Source organism: Carassius auratus, unplaced genomic scaffold, assembly GCF_003368295.1.
Source record: "Carassius auratus strain Wakin unplaced genomic scaffold, ASM336829v1 scaf_tig00001591, whole genome shotgun sequence".
NCBI lineage: Eukaryota > Metazoa > Chordata > Actinopteri > Cypriniformes > Cyprinidae > Carassius > Carassius auratus.
The window spans coordinates 529000-548623 of NW_020523372.1; the positions used below are offsets into that span (position 1 = coordinate 529000).

Sequence of the window (19624 nt, forward strand, 5' to 3'; positions counted from 1 at the left end):
CTAAACATGGACAAAGTTTCAAAAATTAAGTTGTACGTTTGAACCTTCCGGTTTGTCACAAGTTTCGGAAAGTTTTTTTCGAGTATGGCTCTGTGTGACGTTAGATGGAGCGGAATTTCCTTATATGGGTCCTGAGGGCACGTCTGCCGGAAGAGCACGCGCTCCCGTATAGCACAGCACTGAGAGCACAGACATTCACTGATCAGAGCGAGAGCGTCGCGAAATGTCCCAAAATAAGTGTGTTTTTGGTTGCGAGGGCAAGAAAACCCTGCACAGATTACCAAAAAAAAAAAAAAACAATAAGGGACCAGTGGACGGAGTTTATTTTTACAGAGCATCGACGGAGTTGTGCAAGTGTTTTTGTTTGTTCCCTGCATTTCGAAGATGCTTGTTTTACAAACAAGGCCCAGTTTGACGCCAGATTTGCGTATCGTTTTTTTCTTAAGGATGATGCAATCCCAACGAAAAAGGGTCACGATCATGTTTTAGAACCGCAGGCGCGTAAGCACATCAAGTAAACCTTGTTCACCTTTAAAGAAAAAAAAAGATTCTGATTCTGGATCATAAATAAACGGCTGAATCTGACTGTTAGTCATGGTTTGTTTTGGATGATGTTTTTTTTTTTTCTCACGGTAATGTCACAACTTCCAAACGCTCTCAACGCAAAAGCCTACTCACGCTCGTGATTCTTTAGCTCCGCCCACATGTCACACCTCCAGACGCTCGTGTTTTTCAAAAAAAATAAGCACAGACTATTTTTCTCTCATAAATATAATAAAACTAAAGACTTTTTGGAGATATGAAGGATGCAGTACTACTCTATAGGTACTCAAGATTAACAGGATATTGAGTGAAGCATTTCACCCCCCCTTTAACAATGAACAATACTTTTTTCAAAATGATTTTAACAATTAGTTTAACAGCTTATATCATGATTTTGTTTAATTATTAGGGAACAGGCAAGGCTATAATGTGTCAAACTGTAATGTTATGCTATGATTATTTTATATAGTTTAAAATTCAGTTATGGAGAACTAGTATGTACCCTACTTTTGGAAAGTGCCATAGATTGTGCAGTATATTGATTATCCGGGCCTGGCACAGTTGAAGCCATGCCTTTTCCATTAGCCACTGAAAGAGGGACAAAGCAACAAGCTGACAGGTTTATTTGGTGTGCGAGGGGTTGCTGGTGATTGGGTTGCTGCCGGAAGGGGCTTTGGGCCATTCTGGGGTGACATTGTTTGCCCCCTTTGCCCCACACTACCCTTAGGCCATCTGCGCTAGTCCGAACTAAGCTGCTATAATACCACATTTGGCAACTCCTTCCCTCAAGATTCACGGATGAAGCGGTGATGCCGCTGGCTAGCTCACAAACTGGAGGTCATTCAAAATCGTAGATTTGTCTGCATGTGTGTTTCAATTCACTGGCCTGAGTTGGAAACCTGACAGCCACCCAGGCCAGCAGGATGATCACATGGTGAAGTGATTAATTAAAACCTTTTTTGTTGGTTATTAGATTTATGATGCTTGACGTAATTTCCAAGAGTGTGTGAATGTGTTTTAAATTGAAGTCAAATGCTTTGGTTCTTTGTTTTAGGTCGTGTTCATTGGAAACCTGCCCCTAAACCAATGCGAGGTCCTTCCTCCTCGCCCAATCTTTCTGGACTCATCCGACGCTCCATGTCCTGTCCACGCTCCATATCCTCTCTGACTGCGCAGTCACCTACCAATGAGACCAGACGGCCAAAAACAGCCACTCACATGGCTAATGCATCGACTGCGGCCACTCAAACAGCAGCCACCATGACGCAGATGACCCCGATTCGACCCCACACGGCATGTCGCTCCCATTCGCTCAGTCGCAACAGTTCTACAAACAGAGTTCCACACAGCAGCAGTCTAGGTGCCATTCATCCCAATACGGCAAGTATCGAATTTCTCTCTGTCGCGCACAGGGAATTTTCACAAATTACCATACTGCTCGTTCTATTCATGCAGAATGTGCCCTGCAATTCCATATGCATTGATTACCCGGTCAAAAGATTGCATTTGTCTGAATTTGCTATATACAACCAGTGCACACTACTGTATGTGGAATTAGGTATCCCGCAAAGCAATGACCTGACCTTTCATTTCCAGCTTGATGAATGAACAGGAAGTTCCAGTTCCAGCTTAATTTACACCCCTAGAAATCAGGAAAAGGGAAACATAAAGTATATTTTGCATAATGGAAATTAGATTTGAGAGTTTTTAGATAATGAGAGTTTTTAGATTCTTGTACTGTGACTTTATATTCATGACAGTTGAGCACGTTTTCAAATTCTCAGTTCACAGTGAAAAAGATATGCTACATATTATATTATTATACTATATCTTGGTAGTGCTTTTTGCCATTAATATATTCTCATTTAAAACAATCAGAAAGAAGAATTCTAATTAAAATCACCACTGAGAGAATTACTTAATTAATTAATTACCAATTAATTTTCTTGTTTTGATTTTGGGGAAAAAGAGTGACCTGGAATTTCTTTTGTTCTTTTTCTCTTGTCATGTTTGCATTGCTTCAATATATATTTGTACTGACCAAAGATACAGTTTAATTTGTTTTTTTTTTTTTTTTTTTTTTACATCCCCCGATTGCCCCCACCCCAATATTGCTGCTATAAAGCAAAAGCTACATAATTTATTGGATGGGAAATAAGTGGAAATGAGTCATTTTGGATACTGCTATAGACAGTACTGCAGACTGTCTGTGCAGCATAGAGTAAGCATTACACTAGTATTTCATCCTGAACGTAGACTATATCTACACATACACATCTATCTTTTTCTTTACCCTAGATGCCCTTTAGAGAATCTGAACAGATGTTCACAAAGATGGCTGATTTAGAGAAGATCTGGCAACACACCACCTCTAAAAATGACAAATATCATTTTTATTTTCCCATCGCTGTCCTGAGTCATTCTAATCCATCAAACAATCGAGATTCAACACACGCACAAACACATAATCAGTCATGCTGTGTTTTCATACTCTGATCGTTCCTTCTCGTTCTCATATCCACTCTCATTCTCTCACTCTCTCTGGGCACACCTTGGAGAGGAAAATCAGTCATATTGTGGAAAAAATTGGGAGTCTGAAGCTAAATTGGGCCTGTGTTTACGGGCACATTCATCTCGTGAATACCAGCACACCCCCTTGTTCAAACTCTCATTAAGGAATATTAATCAGGAAAAACAGCACACACACTTATGCTCTGTTTAATAAGACTTTAGATTGTGTTTAGCAAGACGGACTACTAATGCTTCATGCTCTTTTCAGAGTAATTGTATATAGACTGCATGATCATCAAGTTAATAAGGCTTCATTTTCTAATAATGGAACCTGGTTAATTAGGATTTTTGTTCTTTCCTCAAAACTCTTCTAATACTTGGATTTTGTGCTGCATTTGTAGGACTCTGATAAGACTCCATGAGCATAAGTTTTTATTCATTATATGAAGCCTCGAGTATGATAAAACTCAGGAAATCATGTCCATCATAGTGTACTCGTCAAAATGTACATTCTTTAATATGACTATTTTTTCCACATTTTAGAATAATAGTAAAAACATACAAAACTATGAAAAATCTAAATATCAAGATTTCAAAAAAGCAACCAGCTTCTTTCACTCATTATTTTTTTTTTTGCAGTATTAAAAGGACTATTTACTGCATGCTGGGCACCACCCAGTCAGTGGAATAAAGCTATTGCTATCTGATCTAACCCTAATATTTAATTTTGTTGGTAGAACAAAATTTGTTTTGGTTGATTCAGGAGTTTTAAATGGCATTTTGGACATGAATAGAATCAATTGGTTCTGTTTTTAGGAAAAAAATTGTAAACAAAACATTATATTGTATGCATATGATGTACAGTATACATACTCTAAAAATAAGTTTTAAAAAACCATCTACTTTTTTTTTTTTTTTTTTTTTGCATTACTGAAATGAAAATATGATGGGGAATGACATCATTTCTTCTTCTTTATTTAGATTTTGGGATGAAATTACCTTGATGTCTTCTTGAGACACCTCGTTTAGGATTTAAGACTCTGATATGCTTCTGTAGACTATGTTTTTAAAACTTTTGCATGGTTTATGAAACCTTCTTTCCAGAAAGTAAAGATCACTGTTTTTCTTCTCACAGTAAGCAGTCAAGCACCATATGAACGCACTGCTGCGATGGCCGAAACAAACCTGATGACTGCAGAGAAAAGACGTCCCGCTCAATAATTCATCTTTATTGTGTTGGTTCTTTTGCATGTGCGGGTGCAGGGGGAGACCCCGCTGAGTAAAGAGCAGGAGGCCGAGCTGATGCAGCAGACTCTGGCTGCACTCGGGGAGATGAGGATTCGTTACCCGGGGAAGAGCGAGGAGGAGGCCGAGGCTGTGTTGGATGAGGTGAGACACGCAGCTGAGAGAAAGCGCTCGGTCAGGGCAAGTGCACCGGCTGCTCTGTTCTCCTCATTCCCCGAACTCATTTGAGGATGTCCGAGCCGTTCGCAGCGTCTCTCGTTGTATGTAGAGTCATTAGCCGTCACCTGTATGCTTAATGAGATCCATTAGCTGTCTGCGCAGAAACACAGCTGTCCAACAGCACCTGTTTAAGGCACTTTCCAGCATTCATTTACACCATCACTTTCACACCGACAGATCTGGCATACATTTGCACATTAACAATTATGGAAACGGCATTTAGCAGGAGAAGCACAATTGAACTGATGCTGCCCTATTACCAGAGCTGTGAAATTGTAATTGGTGCCTTCCATGAATACGGTACACTTTGGTAATTATTTTATTTGAATCCATTAGAGCCACACTATTAGGTGTGTTAGGTAAATTCTTATCTAACATAAAATTAACCTAGTGTGAAAAGTAGCTAGTTTTAAACACAACTGAATGCCTGCAATCTCCCCGACCCCTGTGAAGGTAAAAGTATAGCCAAATCCGAAAGCATTTAGATTTGAATTTTGAGAACTTATACAATAAATATTTGCAAGTTGAAATTTACACTTACAGCTCTGATGTGAAAAGCTGAATGCTTTGATTTACACATAGACGATAATCAAAACATAGCTGCAGTGAAAGAGTTTCACATAAAGACAGACACAAAGGTGTATTAAATACTTACTTTTGCACAGCCACTGGTTGGCCCTTATAACATTTCAAATCTTACAGTACATCCTTACAGTATAATCTTAATGCCTTAAAGGGATAGTTCACCAAAAAAGGAAAAACATTAGCCTGTGTTTTACTCACCCTCAAGGCATCCTAGGAGTGTCTGACATTCCTCGTTCAGACAAACATTGTTCATTCATTGTTCACATTCACAGTTGTATTCAAAATTGTCCGGTCTTTTCCAATCTGTATAATTGCAGTGAATGGTGCCCGTGTTTTTTGAATCTGAAAAAAGTGTATCCATCCATCATAAAACTACTCCACATGGCTCCAGGGTGTTAATAAAGGCCTTCTGAAGTGAAACGATGTATTAGTTTAAGAAAAATGTTGATTCTTAAAACTTCATAAACTATATTGTCCAGCTTCCGCTCAAGCAGGTGCATTCACGACAAGGTGGTCAAGTGTATGACACGAAAGGCGCAAAGTAAGATCAGGAGAGAAAGTGACACGTGCAGATGCACAGAGGAGAAAGCAAAACAAAAGGTGCGTCCCAAATCAGGTACTTGGGGTCTACGACATTTTTTAGTATGAACAGTGCAAGTAGTGCGTTCACACTGAAAATTCCAAAAAGAAAGAGTGCACTTTAAACATCCCGGGTATTGACACGAATGCACCATTTTAATCAAAACATGGTTCCCTGTGCAGTAAACAAAACTTGGTTCTCGCAAAATGACACATAATACACTCGTACTGCATCTTGCTAGATGCATATGGGAATTTTTTTTTTTCTCCTGAACTGAAGCCTTTCTTATTATGCAGTGAAAACTGCACGTCCATTGATTTATGCAGTGTATTATTAATGAACCAGTTGCTAGGCAGCAGAGCTGGATGAGCCTATGGCGATGAAGATCGTAAAGCGTGCCGAAGGTCGCTATATAGGTGGCTATATAAGTGGGTGTTGGCCACAGGATTCTTAGATTTCTTCTTTTTCAGCGATGACTACATATGTACACTGATCCGAAGCCGCTCGTCGTTTAATTACTATCGTTGGATGGAACAGGGCGTGGACACAGGGATGGTTTGCAGAAGAACAGTTGTCACGACAGATGCCTACAAACACTTGGGGGTTGGGGGGTATTGTCACATTGTCGAAAAAAGGCTTCCACATCAACTGCCTAAAAATGCTAGCAGTATGTCAGACCTGTCAGTTCTTCCTGCCAGTCCTAAAACGACACCATGTGCTGTGACACCATCCGATCTGACAACATGTCTGTAGTCTCAGCATCAGACGTCACGCCCATGGACCGTTGGCTAAACATCTGATGCATATGGGACACAAAAGTGGAAACACTTCAGGAATGTTGAAGTCGTTATCAGATTGGTTGAATTCTACAGGATTTCTGTGAGACGTATGTCGCGTTCTTAAATGTTCCACTTGGGAACAAAGATACTTTGGCGCCAAACCCCTCACGAAAGAAGAAAACCGTTGTGTTTACAACTGTGATGACCAGCGCTTATCAGGATTAACTAAACGCTGGATTTTCAAAAGCATGTCAAATATTTAAAGTTTGCGGCATAGAATCTTTAAAATATTTTCGAGAGTTTTACACTGTTATTGTGGTCTATTATTGTGGCGGCATTATCCATTCCAAATGTGGCGATGAACGAAACTAACTGTGATTGGTTGTTGGACATATCAGTCAAATGGCTTCATGAGCGAGAATTGGCCAATGAAAGCTGCCATGAATTCCAGACCTTCAGTCTAACATGTCTGTGGACAGAAATAGTATGGTTATCTGCTTCTTAAGTGGTGCCAGGAGGCTGAAACTGCCTTGTTCCTCTACCGTCCCTTCATGAGATCTGCCCACTATACTGAGTGTCCTGAAGGGCCCCACCTTTGAGCCGCTTCAGTCTGCAAATATTCGGTCACTATTGCTGGAGACTGACCTGCTTTTAGCCCTAAAATCAGTAAAGCTAGTAGGGGACCTGCAGGCACTCTCCATTAGCCCTGCCTGCCTGGAATCCGGGCCTAACGACACAAAGATCTTCCTGAAACCAAGTCATGGTTATGTACCTAAGGTGCTCTCCACTCCATTCAGAGCAGAGGTCATTATGCTCTCCGCGCTTCCTCCCTCCCAGAGAGTTATCTATGCTCTGCCCTGTCAGAGCTCTGAGAATATATATTGAGCATTCCACCCCTTATAGGCGATCAGAACAGTTCTTTGTCAACTTCAGTAACTTCAACAAAGACTGACGAATGGGATCTCACCCAAGAGCCCAATCACCATTCGGGTTGGCCCTGTCTACCCTTGTCTTTACGAAAGTCGCGGAGAGGGCCCTGGCTCTTTTCAGGGAACGAGGTGTCGTATCCTCAACTACCTCGATGACTGGCTGATTCTAGCTCACTCTCGAGCATGGTTGTGCGAGCACAGGATCTGGTGCTCAGACACCTCACCCGGCTGGGCCTTCAGGTCAACTGGGAAAAGAGCAAAATCTCCCCTGTGCAGAGGATCTCTCTTCTCGGTATGGAAATGTTCGCAGGCTTACGAACAACCGCACACAGTCACTGCTGAATTGCCTGAGACAATTAGAGGGAAAGAGAGTGGTTCCAGTGAAACTGTTTCAGAGGCACCTGGGGCATATGGCACACCGCTCGGGTTGCTCCATATGTGACCGCTTCAGCACTGGCTTCTCTACCGAGTCCCGAGATGGTCATGGCAACTGGGAACGCTCCAAGAGACTGTCACTCCGGCCTGCCCCCAAACCTTCACCCCGTGGTTGGACCCCTCATTTATACGGGCTGGCATTCCCCTATAACCTGTGCCCAGACATGTTGTAGTGTCAGCAGATGCCTCTGCCACGGGTAAGGGTGCCATGTGGAACAGGCATGCTGCATCAGGCTCCTCTACAGGACCCTGACTTCATTGGCATGTCAATTGCCTCGAGTTGCTTGCAGTACAGCTTGCTCTGCACCGCTATAGGGCCCTGCTGAAGGACAAGTAGGTTCTGGTTCATACGGACAACTCTGTGACCGTAGTGTACATCAACTTTTAGGGTGGTCTACGCTCCAGCCACATGTCGCAACTTGCTCGCCACCTCCTCTTGTGGAGTCAGAAGCATCTGAGGTTGCTTCGCGCCATTCACATCCCGAGCAGGCTTAATCATGCAGCCAACGAGCTCTCATGGCAGCAATCTCACCCCAGTGAATGGAGACTCCAACCCCAGTCGGTTCAGCTGATTTGGGAACGCTTCGGAGATGCTCAGGTAGACCTCTGGCACCCACGTCCCGATCTTTGGAACCTACAAGTGTGGGTTACGGATGGGTCACGGAAGGTTTAGGTACCTTGGCACCTCAGGTGGTAGCTACCATCACTTCAGCTAGAGCCATGTCCACCCAACATGCCTATGTTTGAAGTGGAACCTCTGCATAACTTGGTGTTCTTCACAGCGTGAGGACCCCTGGGAATGCCCGATCGGGTCAATGCTTTCCTTTTATCAGGAGAGGTTGGAATGAAAGGCTGTCTCCTTCCAACTTCAAGGTCTATGTGGCCGCCATTTTGGCTCACCATGACCATGTTGAAGGTAAGTCTCTTGGGAAGCATGATCTGATCATCATCAGGTTCCTGAGAGGGGCAAGGAGGCTCAATCTGCCTTGCCATCAGCAAGTCCCCTCTTGTGCCCTCGCAGTGGTTCTATCGGCACTGCAGAGCACTCTAAAGTTTCTATCTTTGAAAACTGCACTCCTGACGGCTTTGGCTTCGGTGAAGAGGGTCGGGGACCTGCAGGAATTTTCAGTTGAGGAAGCGTGCCTGGAATTCGGGCCGGCCAACTCTCACGTTATCTTGAGACCTCGGCCTGGGTACATGCCCAAAAAGTTCCCACCACTCCTTTTAGGGATCAGGTGGTGAGCTTGCAAGCGCTGGCCCTGGAGAAGGCAGATCCAGCCCTGGCGCTGCTCTGTCCAGTACGTGCACTCCGCACTTACGCAGACAGAACTCAGTGTCTTAGGACCTCAGACTAGCTCTTTGTCTGTTACGGAGGCTAGCAGAAGGGAAAGGCTGTCTCCAAGCAGAGGTTATCCCACTGGATAGTGGATGCTATTTTCCTGGCTTATCAGGCTCAAGACCTGCAATGTCCCCTAGGGGTGAGAGCTCACTCAACTAGGAGTGTAGCTTCCTCCTGGGCGCTGGTGCATGGCGCCTCGCTAACAGACATCTGTAGAGCTGCGGGCTGGGCGACACCTAACACATTTGCAAGATTTTATAATCTCCGTGTAGAGCCGGTGTCCTCCCGGGTACTCGCCCCTTCGGGCCAGTAAGGACTTGCTCGGTGTCAATCCGCTTGCTGCGCCATTCCACTCCGTGGACTGGATGCATGCGCTATTCCCCTCAGGTGAGTTCCTCAGTTTAGAACCCTGGGTTCCTCCAGCACTGTTGATGTACATCACTTGCGTACATGCCCCTTCGGTCAGCCCTGTGTGGGACTAGGTGCCTCCATGCATTGTGATTCCCCTTTCTGGGCAATCCCATGTGTGTATGTCAACAGTAAGTTTCTTCGCAGCATGTGTCTTTCCCATGACAAGCCACTTGCCGGCTCTGTAGTTGAAACTTCCACCCTGCGGGCTGGGTACCTAAGAGTTCATGTGTATCACCACCTTTGGTTGATACCTGCCTTTTTTTAAGTCCTCCTACGAGCAGGCAGCCTGCTAACATATGTCCAGCTGGGATATGCTACCCAGTGCATTCTGTGTAAGCTATAGGGCCTCACTCGTGCTGGCCTCATGACAGGGTGCTATCACTCACATGGGTCAATGGACACATGTGGCATTTTGTAAGGGTCCCCATTAATTTCCTTCTGACGTAATGTAGAATGTGACCGACTGATGTTCCCTTTCAGTCGGTCACATTCTACATTACGTCAGAAAGAAATGAATGGGGACCCTTACAAAATGCCACATGTGTCCAATGGTACTCGGCGTACCATTGGCTCGTTTTGTAACCACTCAAAGGTGATTGGACTCTCTGGCGAGATCCCATTCGTCAGTCTCTTTCTGACATACGTAACCGAGACCTACCCCTGTTAGCTTTTGACCCCTGGGCGTCGATGTTCCAGGAGTACTCTGGAACGAGTACTGCATTGCTAGCCATACTATTTAGCTGCATGACTCTCGTGAGACTGCAATCTTCTCCCCGGATATTATGTTACGCCTACGTCATACGCTCGACCGCCTTGTCGGGAACGTGCCTGCTTGAGCAACTGGAAGCTGGACATAATAGTTTACAATAGTTTTAATAATCAACATTTTTCTTAAACTAACACATCGGTTTACTGCAGCAGGCCTTTATTAACACCCCGGAGCCATGTGGAATAGTTTTATGATGGATGGATACACTTTTTTCGGATTCAGAAACAGGTGCACCATTCAATGCAATTTTACAGATTGGAACAGAGAGGACAAATTCGAATATAACTCAAAATCTGTTCATCTGAAAGAGGAATGTCATACATGGCTAGGATGCCTTGAGGTTAAGTAAAACAGGCTAATTTTCATTTTTGGGTGAACTATCCCTTTAATTTTCGCTACTACCTTTGAAATATTCCTGTTGCAAAACTCAGTTTTGCACTTGTAAATGAAGATGTGAGATAGCAAAACCCGGGATGGGACTAGGAATAAAGCTGTTTTTTGGTCGATGACTGAAATGTTTACATTTTCACATTTATATACATTTTTATAGTGATAAATGGAAATGGCAAAAAAATAAAATTCTTGGATGACTACTTTATCTATTAGAAAAAAAATAAAATATCAAAGATAGTATTTCTATTATTTTACAAAAGACAAAATAATACAGATTGATTATGTTGATCAGAGTAGAGAATGATGTCAAATTTATCATCAGCTGTTTTATTAGAAACACAGTATTATGTCATTTAATGAAAAGGTATAACACAAAGTATATTTATAAATGTACTCTACATTTCCAAATGTAAATATAAAAAATATTTTGCTAGAATTGTGATGTTAATAATTCCATAAGTCCATTACCCTTCACTCTGGTATGTTAAGTCAAAACATTAATTTTGGCATTCAGGTATTATCTAGTGAAGAAATGATAAAACATCTTTTGACAGTATATCCTATATTGCATATATATATATATATATATATATATATATATATATATATATATATATATATATATATATATATATATATATATATATATATATATATATATATATATATATATATATATAATACAGTTTGAGAGTCACATGGCTGTACCAACTTTGGGATTGGAATATGTTTTACTTTGTTATATAATGACAGTCATAAAGACACAACTGAAAATGAAACAGGAAGAAAAATACTTACCAATACAGTGTATAGTTAGGGTGTAATGGACCAAAAGCTAATTTTAACCCTGTGTACAACACATAAAATTTGCATTGCACAAAGAAGGAAAGAAAGAAAGAATGAATGAAAGAAAGAAAGAATGATGGATTGTGTATTGTATTCAGCAAAAGACTTTAATATGGTAGACTTATTCTACTAACAGCAACCTAACAGCCTACCAATACTCTAATACTCTAGAGTTAGTTAACGTGGTTGCAAATTAATGAGGGTTAGTTGACAGTTACAAAGTTACTTATAGTTAATAAATGCTGTATCCACTAAATGATGCTTAAAAAAAAAAAAAAAAAAAAGCCTGGCAATATACAAAGAAAGAGCACTAACTGACTAACCAAAATTGCTGTAGACTAGCTGATACGTTTAAGTTTTTCCTGCTGTATCCTAAAAATACTCATGCAGACCGATTAAAAAGACATTACAAACTATAAACTGCTATGAAAGGTGAACTAAACCAACATTTAGTCCCAAACTGGCCGACTCGTACTTTTTTAATCTGTATTTAAACGTGACAGATGTTGGTAACAGGACCACAAAAATCTCAAACCTCATTTAAAAAGAATAGAAAATAACAACAACTCATATAATATTTAGTTTGACCTCCTGAGATTGACGATCAACATTTTGAAGGTTAAGCATCTCGTTTCTCTGACACTTTGGTGAAAAAAATGAAAATAAAATGATTTTTGAATAACTCAGATTTTTAGAGCATTTCCTGTAAATGTTTGTAATTAATATATTTTCAATGTTTTTGGTCTAATCCACAGTCTAAATGAGTTATTAATGATAAGGAAGATAAATGATAAATGTGACCATATTTATGCCATCATCTCACACTCAAAACATGGACATAGTTCATCTACTCGTTTTAGTAGCGTGTACAAGAAAGTATTCACTAGAAGCGGCGCTCACTGGTGCATGCTGTGCCACCGGGATTCAATAAGGAGAGTGGGTATATTTTATTGATAATGTAAATGATGTAAATATATTCAAACATTCAGATCAATGTTCCAAAATGTTAAAAATTAATATGTGGGGAGAGAACCCATGTGAATGGGCTGTTCTTATTCAAGGTCCTTTTGTTTGTAAAATAAAAGAAAGATGCCTGCAGCTAACAGATAGATAGATAGATAGATAGATAGATAGATAGATAGATAGATAGATAGATAGATAGATAGATAGATAGATAGATAGATAGATAGATAGATAGATAGATAGATAGATATGCATATTACAATAATAACATGAATGTTGTTTGACCCTTTAGATTCTGAACAACTGGAAATACCATAAACCAAAAGTGGCTTCTTACTGGCTGGTGAAGTTAGATGCCACCAAACAAAGGAAGGTGAGTGGACTTGATATGCATGGAGTTATAAAAGGTGAAACAATAAACACTCAATTATTTTTTGATAAGTTGGAGTCTCAGGTGAACAAAGTGTATATGCTGGATGAAAAAATGGAGGTCTTAAAAATGCCATTTGGATCTGCCTTAAAAGAGCACATGATGCAACAAATTGAAACAGTTCAAAGGCACTCAATTTCAGCAATGTTACAGTAGTGAACGACAGGTGGTTACAGCAGGTTACAGGTGTTTTGATTTGACACAGTAGGGTGGACGTTGTAGGGTGGGCATGACAGACTGATATAATGAGGGATTGTCTCGTTCCACAAGCTGATTATCTGCTGAAGTTTGAGGGATCAATCAGAATAGAGTTAACATGTCTCATACGGGTCATTAAATCAGGCATATTGTTGAAAGTCACATCACAGATGTCGGTGAGCAGAATAACTGAGGGAGCTGAAAGGGGAAGAGGAAGATTGGCGGAAACTCGCTGAGACTCGTGCCATTACTCTTCTTCTGAATTTTACTGTTCACAATCCATACCCCTCCAGTATCTTTGGGAAGTCTGATTCATTTTTCGCAGATCAGTTCGTTAGAACGATTCATTTCAATAAATGATTCACTTATGCAATCTAATATTCTGCCCAGAAGTTCCTGCATTTTTTGTAGGAACTGTTTAAACTATGTTACTGTATTCATAACTATACTTTTTATTTTGCCATACACATCAGTGGGATTTAGAGTTTTTGCTTTTTTCAGTATAAAATTATGGTGATTGTGTTAATTCTGTCACTGTGAGATCTTTTGTGTGAACAGTGTGTTCTACTTTCTGTGGTATTTTAGCCACTTTTATTTATCTAATTATTTCAGGTTTTGGATATTGTCCGTACCAACATCCGCTCAGTGCTTCAGAGGATTTGGAGTGAACCGGATGTGGAGAGTCTACGTCTTTATCGCCTTTTCAACCGTGTGTTTAACCGTCTGCTCTGGAGTCACGGTCAGGGGCTCTGGAACTGCCTTTCCAGCTCTGGGTATGAGACTTTTATTTTGCCATAAAAGTGAACATGACATTTACTTTATGAATTTTCACTTCTAGCACATAATTTCAAAGGTAAAAATGGGATGTCTCTTTTATTTAAATATTTTAACTCGTTTATTGAACTGTTGTGTAAAAGCAATATCACACCAGCGATCGTACTGTCAGTCAGAATATCAATACGATTGTGATTTACTGTGGCAAAATCAAAACATTGTGATATTGCCTAACTGTATGTATTTTGCTAAAAGTACTGTAATTTTAGTGGAAAGGCCTCTTAAAATATTGCCACAGTCGTGTGTAAATTGGCAAGAGCTTCTCCAGCTCTATAAAGAATAATAAGCTGTCATATCTGTTTTCAAATGTCCTTCATTCATCAATTATTTAACTTGTAAGTGTCACATAAAATGGGTTGAGAAGAGCATTTAATGTAAAAGGACATTTAGAAAGAACATAACCCCAGTCATGAGAAATATGGTCTCTGTTTTGTCTTTATTGACTCAATCGTCAGTCTTTATATAGACTTTTACTTCCTTAGAGAGTCACACATAGAAGCATAAGATTTTGCTGTATAATACACATAGAGCCTTACATGCTGCTATTTTATCAGCTCTAGGTGCAAACAGCAGGGACACCTTCTTATTGACCATCTTCCCCCTCTAGTCATTGTGAGCACTTCTCAGGGACTTTGTGTGGCCCAATCACTCTTGTAATTGCCACAGAGTGAAGGATGTTATATACCCAGGTTTAGACCAATTGGAGTTGATGAGAGCGAACACAGCTCTAGGGGATTAGAGGCAGTGCCAGCGACCCATGCTGCTTCTGTTTAATCAGGGACTGACGTGTGAAGGTGGCCCATGAGCCGTTAGCACAGCGAGGAGATAGCAGTGGGAGAGGACTGTAGAGCCTGTAATGTACAATTCAGATCCCTAGAAGTTACATTTCATCATCTCTACAATGAAACCTCATCTCCTCCACCAAGGCTTTAAAGAGAAAATACCTTTTTATCGTTTCTTTCTTCAACAAGAGCCAAACGAATGAGAATCAAACCTTTTAACCTTCCTCATGGTTTGTTCCAGCAGTGTCTATCATTGTAAAAGCTGGCTCATATTGCCTCTATAGTGGTTTATATGAAAGTAAAATAATATAAAGTATTAGAATTTTATCATTTTTTTCTGTTTAAATATGTTAACACCAGTGGACCAAAATTAAAAAATAAACAAAAAAACAAAACAACAAAAAAAGTAGAAATAACAATAATAATTTGTTACTGTCAAATTTATTTGTCTCAAATTATATTTAGGATTTGGTTCAAATCTTACAATTTTATTTATTATTTATCCAAAATATTTCTTCTTGGAAAGACAAAAACAGATTATTTGTTATAAAGATCATATAATGATTTGTTCATAATTATTTGTTCACACGAGCAGTTTAAGTAGAGTTGAAGTGATTTTATATAGATATATATATTTGGTCACATCACTGAATATTGTAATATGGTATAAACTAGCAACAAAGACATATTCTTTATGTAACTACATATACAGAATGTGAATATCATGTGTATATATATATATATATATATATATATATATATATATATATATATATATATACAAATATTGTATTTATGTTATTTTGTTTATACATTATTTATAAAAAGGAAATAATTAATAAACAGAATTGTGTGAAATACAGATTAAACATAAGGGTTAAACATTTGTTTATAGTTTTTATGTTTTGAAACTTATTTAAAGGGGGGGTGAAATGCTATTTCATGCATACTGAGTTTTTTACACTGTTAAAGAGTTGGATTCCTATACATTTGTCCATGATTGCTAAACATGGACAAAGTTTCAAAAATTAAGTTTGAAGGAGTATTTTTGTTCCCAAAAAACCTTCCGGTTTGTCACATGTTTCTGAAAGTTTTTTTCGAGTATGGCTCTGTGTGACGTTAGATGGAGTGGAATTTCCTTATATGGGTCCTGAGGGCACGTCTGCCGGAAGAGCGCACGCTCCCGTATAGCAGAGCACTGAGAGCACAACAGACATTCACTGATCAGAGCGATTCACTGATCAGAGCGAGAGCGTCGCGAAATGTCACAAAAGAAGTGTGTTTTTGGTTGCCAGGGCAAGACAACCCTGCACAGATTACCAAAAAAAACAGCATTAAGGGACCAGTGGATGGAGTTTATTTTTACAGAGCATCAACAGAGTTGTGCAAGTGTTTTTGTTTGTTCCCTGCATTTCGAAGATGCTTGTTCACAAGGTCCAGTTTGACGACGGATTTGCGTATCGTTTATTTCTTAAGGATAATGCAGTCCCAACGAAAAAGGGTCAGGATTGTGTGTTGGAACCGCAGGCGGTGAGTAAAACTGCTTCAAATATCTCTGCCTCCTTATTAGTGCATCCGCCTCCCATCGGAGACCCGGGTTCGAGCCCCGCTCGGAGCGAGTCGTTGCTGCTGCTGCTTTCGTTCAGTTTCAGCCTCTGGATCTGATTCTGGATCATAAATAAACGGCTGAATCTGACTGTTAGCCATGGTTTGTTTTGGATGGTTGTCACAGCTTATACATCCTTTCAAAGCAAAAGCCTACTCGCGCTCATGATTCTTTAGCTCCGCCCACACGTCACGTCTCCAGCCGTGTTTTTCCGGGAAAAATCGGTACAGACTATCTTTCTCTTATGAATATAATAAAACGAAAGACTTTTTGGAGTTATGAAGGATGCAGTACTACTCTATAGGTACTCAAGATTAACATGATATTGAGTGAAAACGAGCATTTCACCCCCCCTTTAAGGTGATTTATTTAGTTTTTATTAAATATCTCATATATTTTAATTGTTCTTATATTTTGGTCTGTGTCCATCAAGATCCAAAATAAAAAGTTGATATAATCAAATGAAACTTTTTCTGTTAAATTTCCAGCAAAATATATTATCGTTATTTTACTATGACATAAATGAAGCATACCGTGTCATATACAGTATGTTGCTGCCACCTTCTCTGAGGCTGTAGGATTTATGTATGTATTTTTCTTCAGCAGGTCATCATGGGAGAGTGTTTTCAGTAAGAGCAGTGAGGTGGTGACCGCGCAGGAGCTGAGGTGCTGCCAACGTGTCGTACAGTTGTGTAGAGACTGTCTGCTTGTTGTCTACAAGTTTGTGGCTGACTCCCGTGGTTCTCTCAGTGGACTTAGCCCAGACTGGGATGACACAAGGTATAGTCACTTCCTCAAGTGCCCATGATCACGCTGTTATAAGAACATACTGACACTCACATCACCATTGCTATAGTTAACACCGCAGAACAGCATTTAATATGAAAGTTCAATAATGAAAGAAAAAGTGATTCATTGTGTCATGCAACCTCATTTAAAGCATTTAAAACTTTTGCAAAGTCTGGGACTAAACTCTACAGATGAATTTACAGAAATTTTGAGATGGCAAAACAGAGATTCTAGTCTAAATTGTCCGCTTGCTCAGACTCAGTCACACAGACACATTTTGTTTCTATGCCAATGCTCACTTTTGTTTCTAATGACAGCGAAAATGTAATACATTATTTCCCCTTCCTTAAAATCTTGAAAAATACAGAAATGTAACATGGCACTGGCTATAATAATTTTACATACAAATATCAAGTTTGCTAATTGTTAGTCGTATTTAAATGATGTCACAATAGGCAAATTCACAAAAAAAGCTACATTTTCCATGCAGTATTTCAGGACAAACTCTTGTATTTTAATTAATTCATTTAAAGTCAATATTTAAAGTCTTTTCAGTGCAGACACCCCCTTCCTATGTAAATTTTGCCCATAATGCAGGAGATTACAATTGATTCACAAAATTGAACAGTCTGGCATAATTACTATTGCACTATACACACAATCTCTGACTGTTTACAGGAAGGTGTTCCACATTTTCAGGCTGATACACTTCCTTTACCACTTTGTATGAAATGTGCATTCAAAGCAAATATTTTTCATTCGCTCAGTTCGTTAGGAAGAAGGTAAATTAGCTCCACATTTACTGGATTTCTGATGTTTAATTAACCCACCCACAATTTGGTTCTCACCACCTTGTATTTAACATGTTCAATTCAGGTCTTAGTATTCTGCAAATGTAGCTGAATCAGGTTTGTTAGGAGGAGGAAAAAAAAAGGTGGAAAGTTGGAACAGAAACTGCAAACTGAAGTGGTATTTATATGTAAAGAGGTGTTTATACAGAAATGACACTATACAAATATATGTACTCAAGAATTACAAATCACTAGGCACAATACATCAAACTGATTCTTAAAATATGGTCACATTTACCATTGCTAACTATTGTTATATTAAAAACGAATTATTTTATTTTTATTCATATTTTAAGTATAAACATCACCTACAATTATTTACAATATATTATATGAAAACAAGTCTTACTAATCTATTTACTTGAACAATAAAGTAAATTAATTAATTCTGAGTAAAGGATGTGTAGGTGTTTTGTTTTTTTATGCAAATGACCATATACAGGAACAAAAGAAAGAAAACTAACCAAAATCCCTCTGCAGATATCTTTCATTGCTGAGTTAGCCCCATAAATTCAGTGGGATCAACAGAAAGCTTCTTGGTTTGAAAGTGACTTGTGACTTGTGACTTGTTTTTTAGAAGTGCTTCATTAATCTCAACAATATTAAAGGGATAGTTCACCAAAAAAAAAAAAAAAAAAGACAGTCTGTCATTAATAACTCTGCAGACATTTTAGCTTGTATTTGTTAGAAAATGTTGTATTATTAAAGCTGATCAGCTCAGTTTAATGTACCTACCCTTTTGACATGCTTATGCAGACGTTGTATGATTTTTTATTTGTGTTTAAATTTTTTGACAGAGTTTACTTTCATTTCATAACCTGCATAAACTTCAGGACTTGGGAATGTAAAATCATGCAGAATTATTTTATTTGGGTTTTGTCTTTTGACCCTGACTTGTTGACTGCTGTGTTTGCTGGACGTCTCTCATCCAACCCTATTTTGGTTTTGGATCACAGTCGATCCCACCATATCTCAGTACAGTACAGTATTTCTGATATTGGGCCTCCAACCTTTGTCCACCTGCTTGCTTTGTTTTTATTTATTTATTTTTTTTGCTGGATTTCATGGAGAGACTAGACAGTCATTTTCGATTTCCTCTCCACTCTCCATCCCAGCCAATATCCGTTCTCTTCTCGCACTTGTGTTCTCTCAGCACATGCCTCATTGACGACTCATTGCTGGAACGGCCCTTGGGGATCCGTTATTTTTCAATCAGCCAGCATCTGCTTTGCCTCGTTAGGAAAATGATGCCTGGGTAACAGTTTCATTCTTGCATCCTACTCCATCGCCTCCCTTCCTTCCTTGTTCAGATCCATCAGGTGACTGTCCTTTCCCTTAGGTAGAAATAGAAGAGGTCATATAAGTGACATATAACCCTTAGTCAACATGAAATCCAAACTCACCTCATGTACTTTGTGTTCCAGGTTGCATGATTTAACAATGCACATTATTCAAAAGAAATGTGTTTGGAATCTTTAATAAAAATATAATAACTTGCTCTATCTCTAAAAAAAAAACTTTTCTTTTTAACTGACATCTGGCACGACCCTGGACTCTTTTTGTTTGTTTTCCCCTCTCAATTCCCTT

General features: G+C 39.5%; 1 protein-coding gene across 3 annotated transcripts in view; it reads left to right on the top strand.

Annotated features, from left to right (window-relative positions):
* ttll7 (tubulin tyrosine ligase-like family, member 7) overlaps positions 1 to 19624 on the top strand; it is a 118546-nt gene that overhangs the window by 91639 nt on the left and 7283 nt on the right. For 2 of the 3 annotated variants that reach the window (XM_026242391.1, XM_026242393.1), the window contains 5 exons: positions 1598 to 1923; positions 4318 to 4443; positions 12840 to 12920; positions 13788 to 13948; positions 17001 to 17177. In XM_026242391.1, the coding sequence (XP_026098176.1) occupies positions 1598 to 1923; positions 4318 to 4443; positions 12840 to 12920; positions 13788 to 13948; positions 17001 to 17177 (871 nt within the window). The remainder of the gene's footprint in view (positions 1 to 1597; positions 1924 to 4317; positions 4444 to 12839; positions 12921 to 13787; positions 13949 to 17000; positions 17178 to 19624) is intronic. The other variant, XM_026242392.1, reaches the window with a different exon arrangement.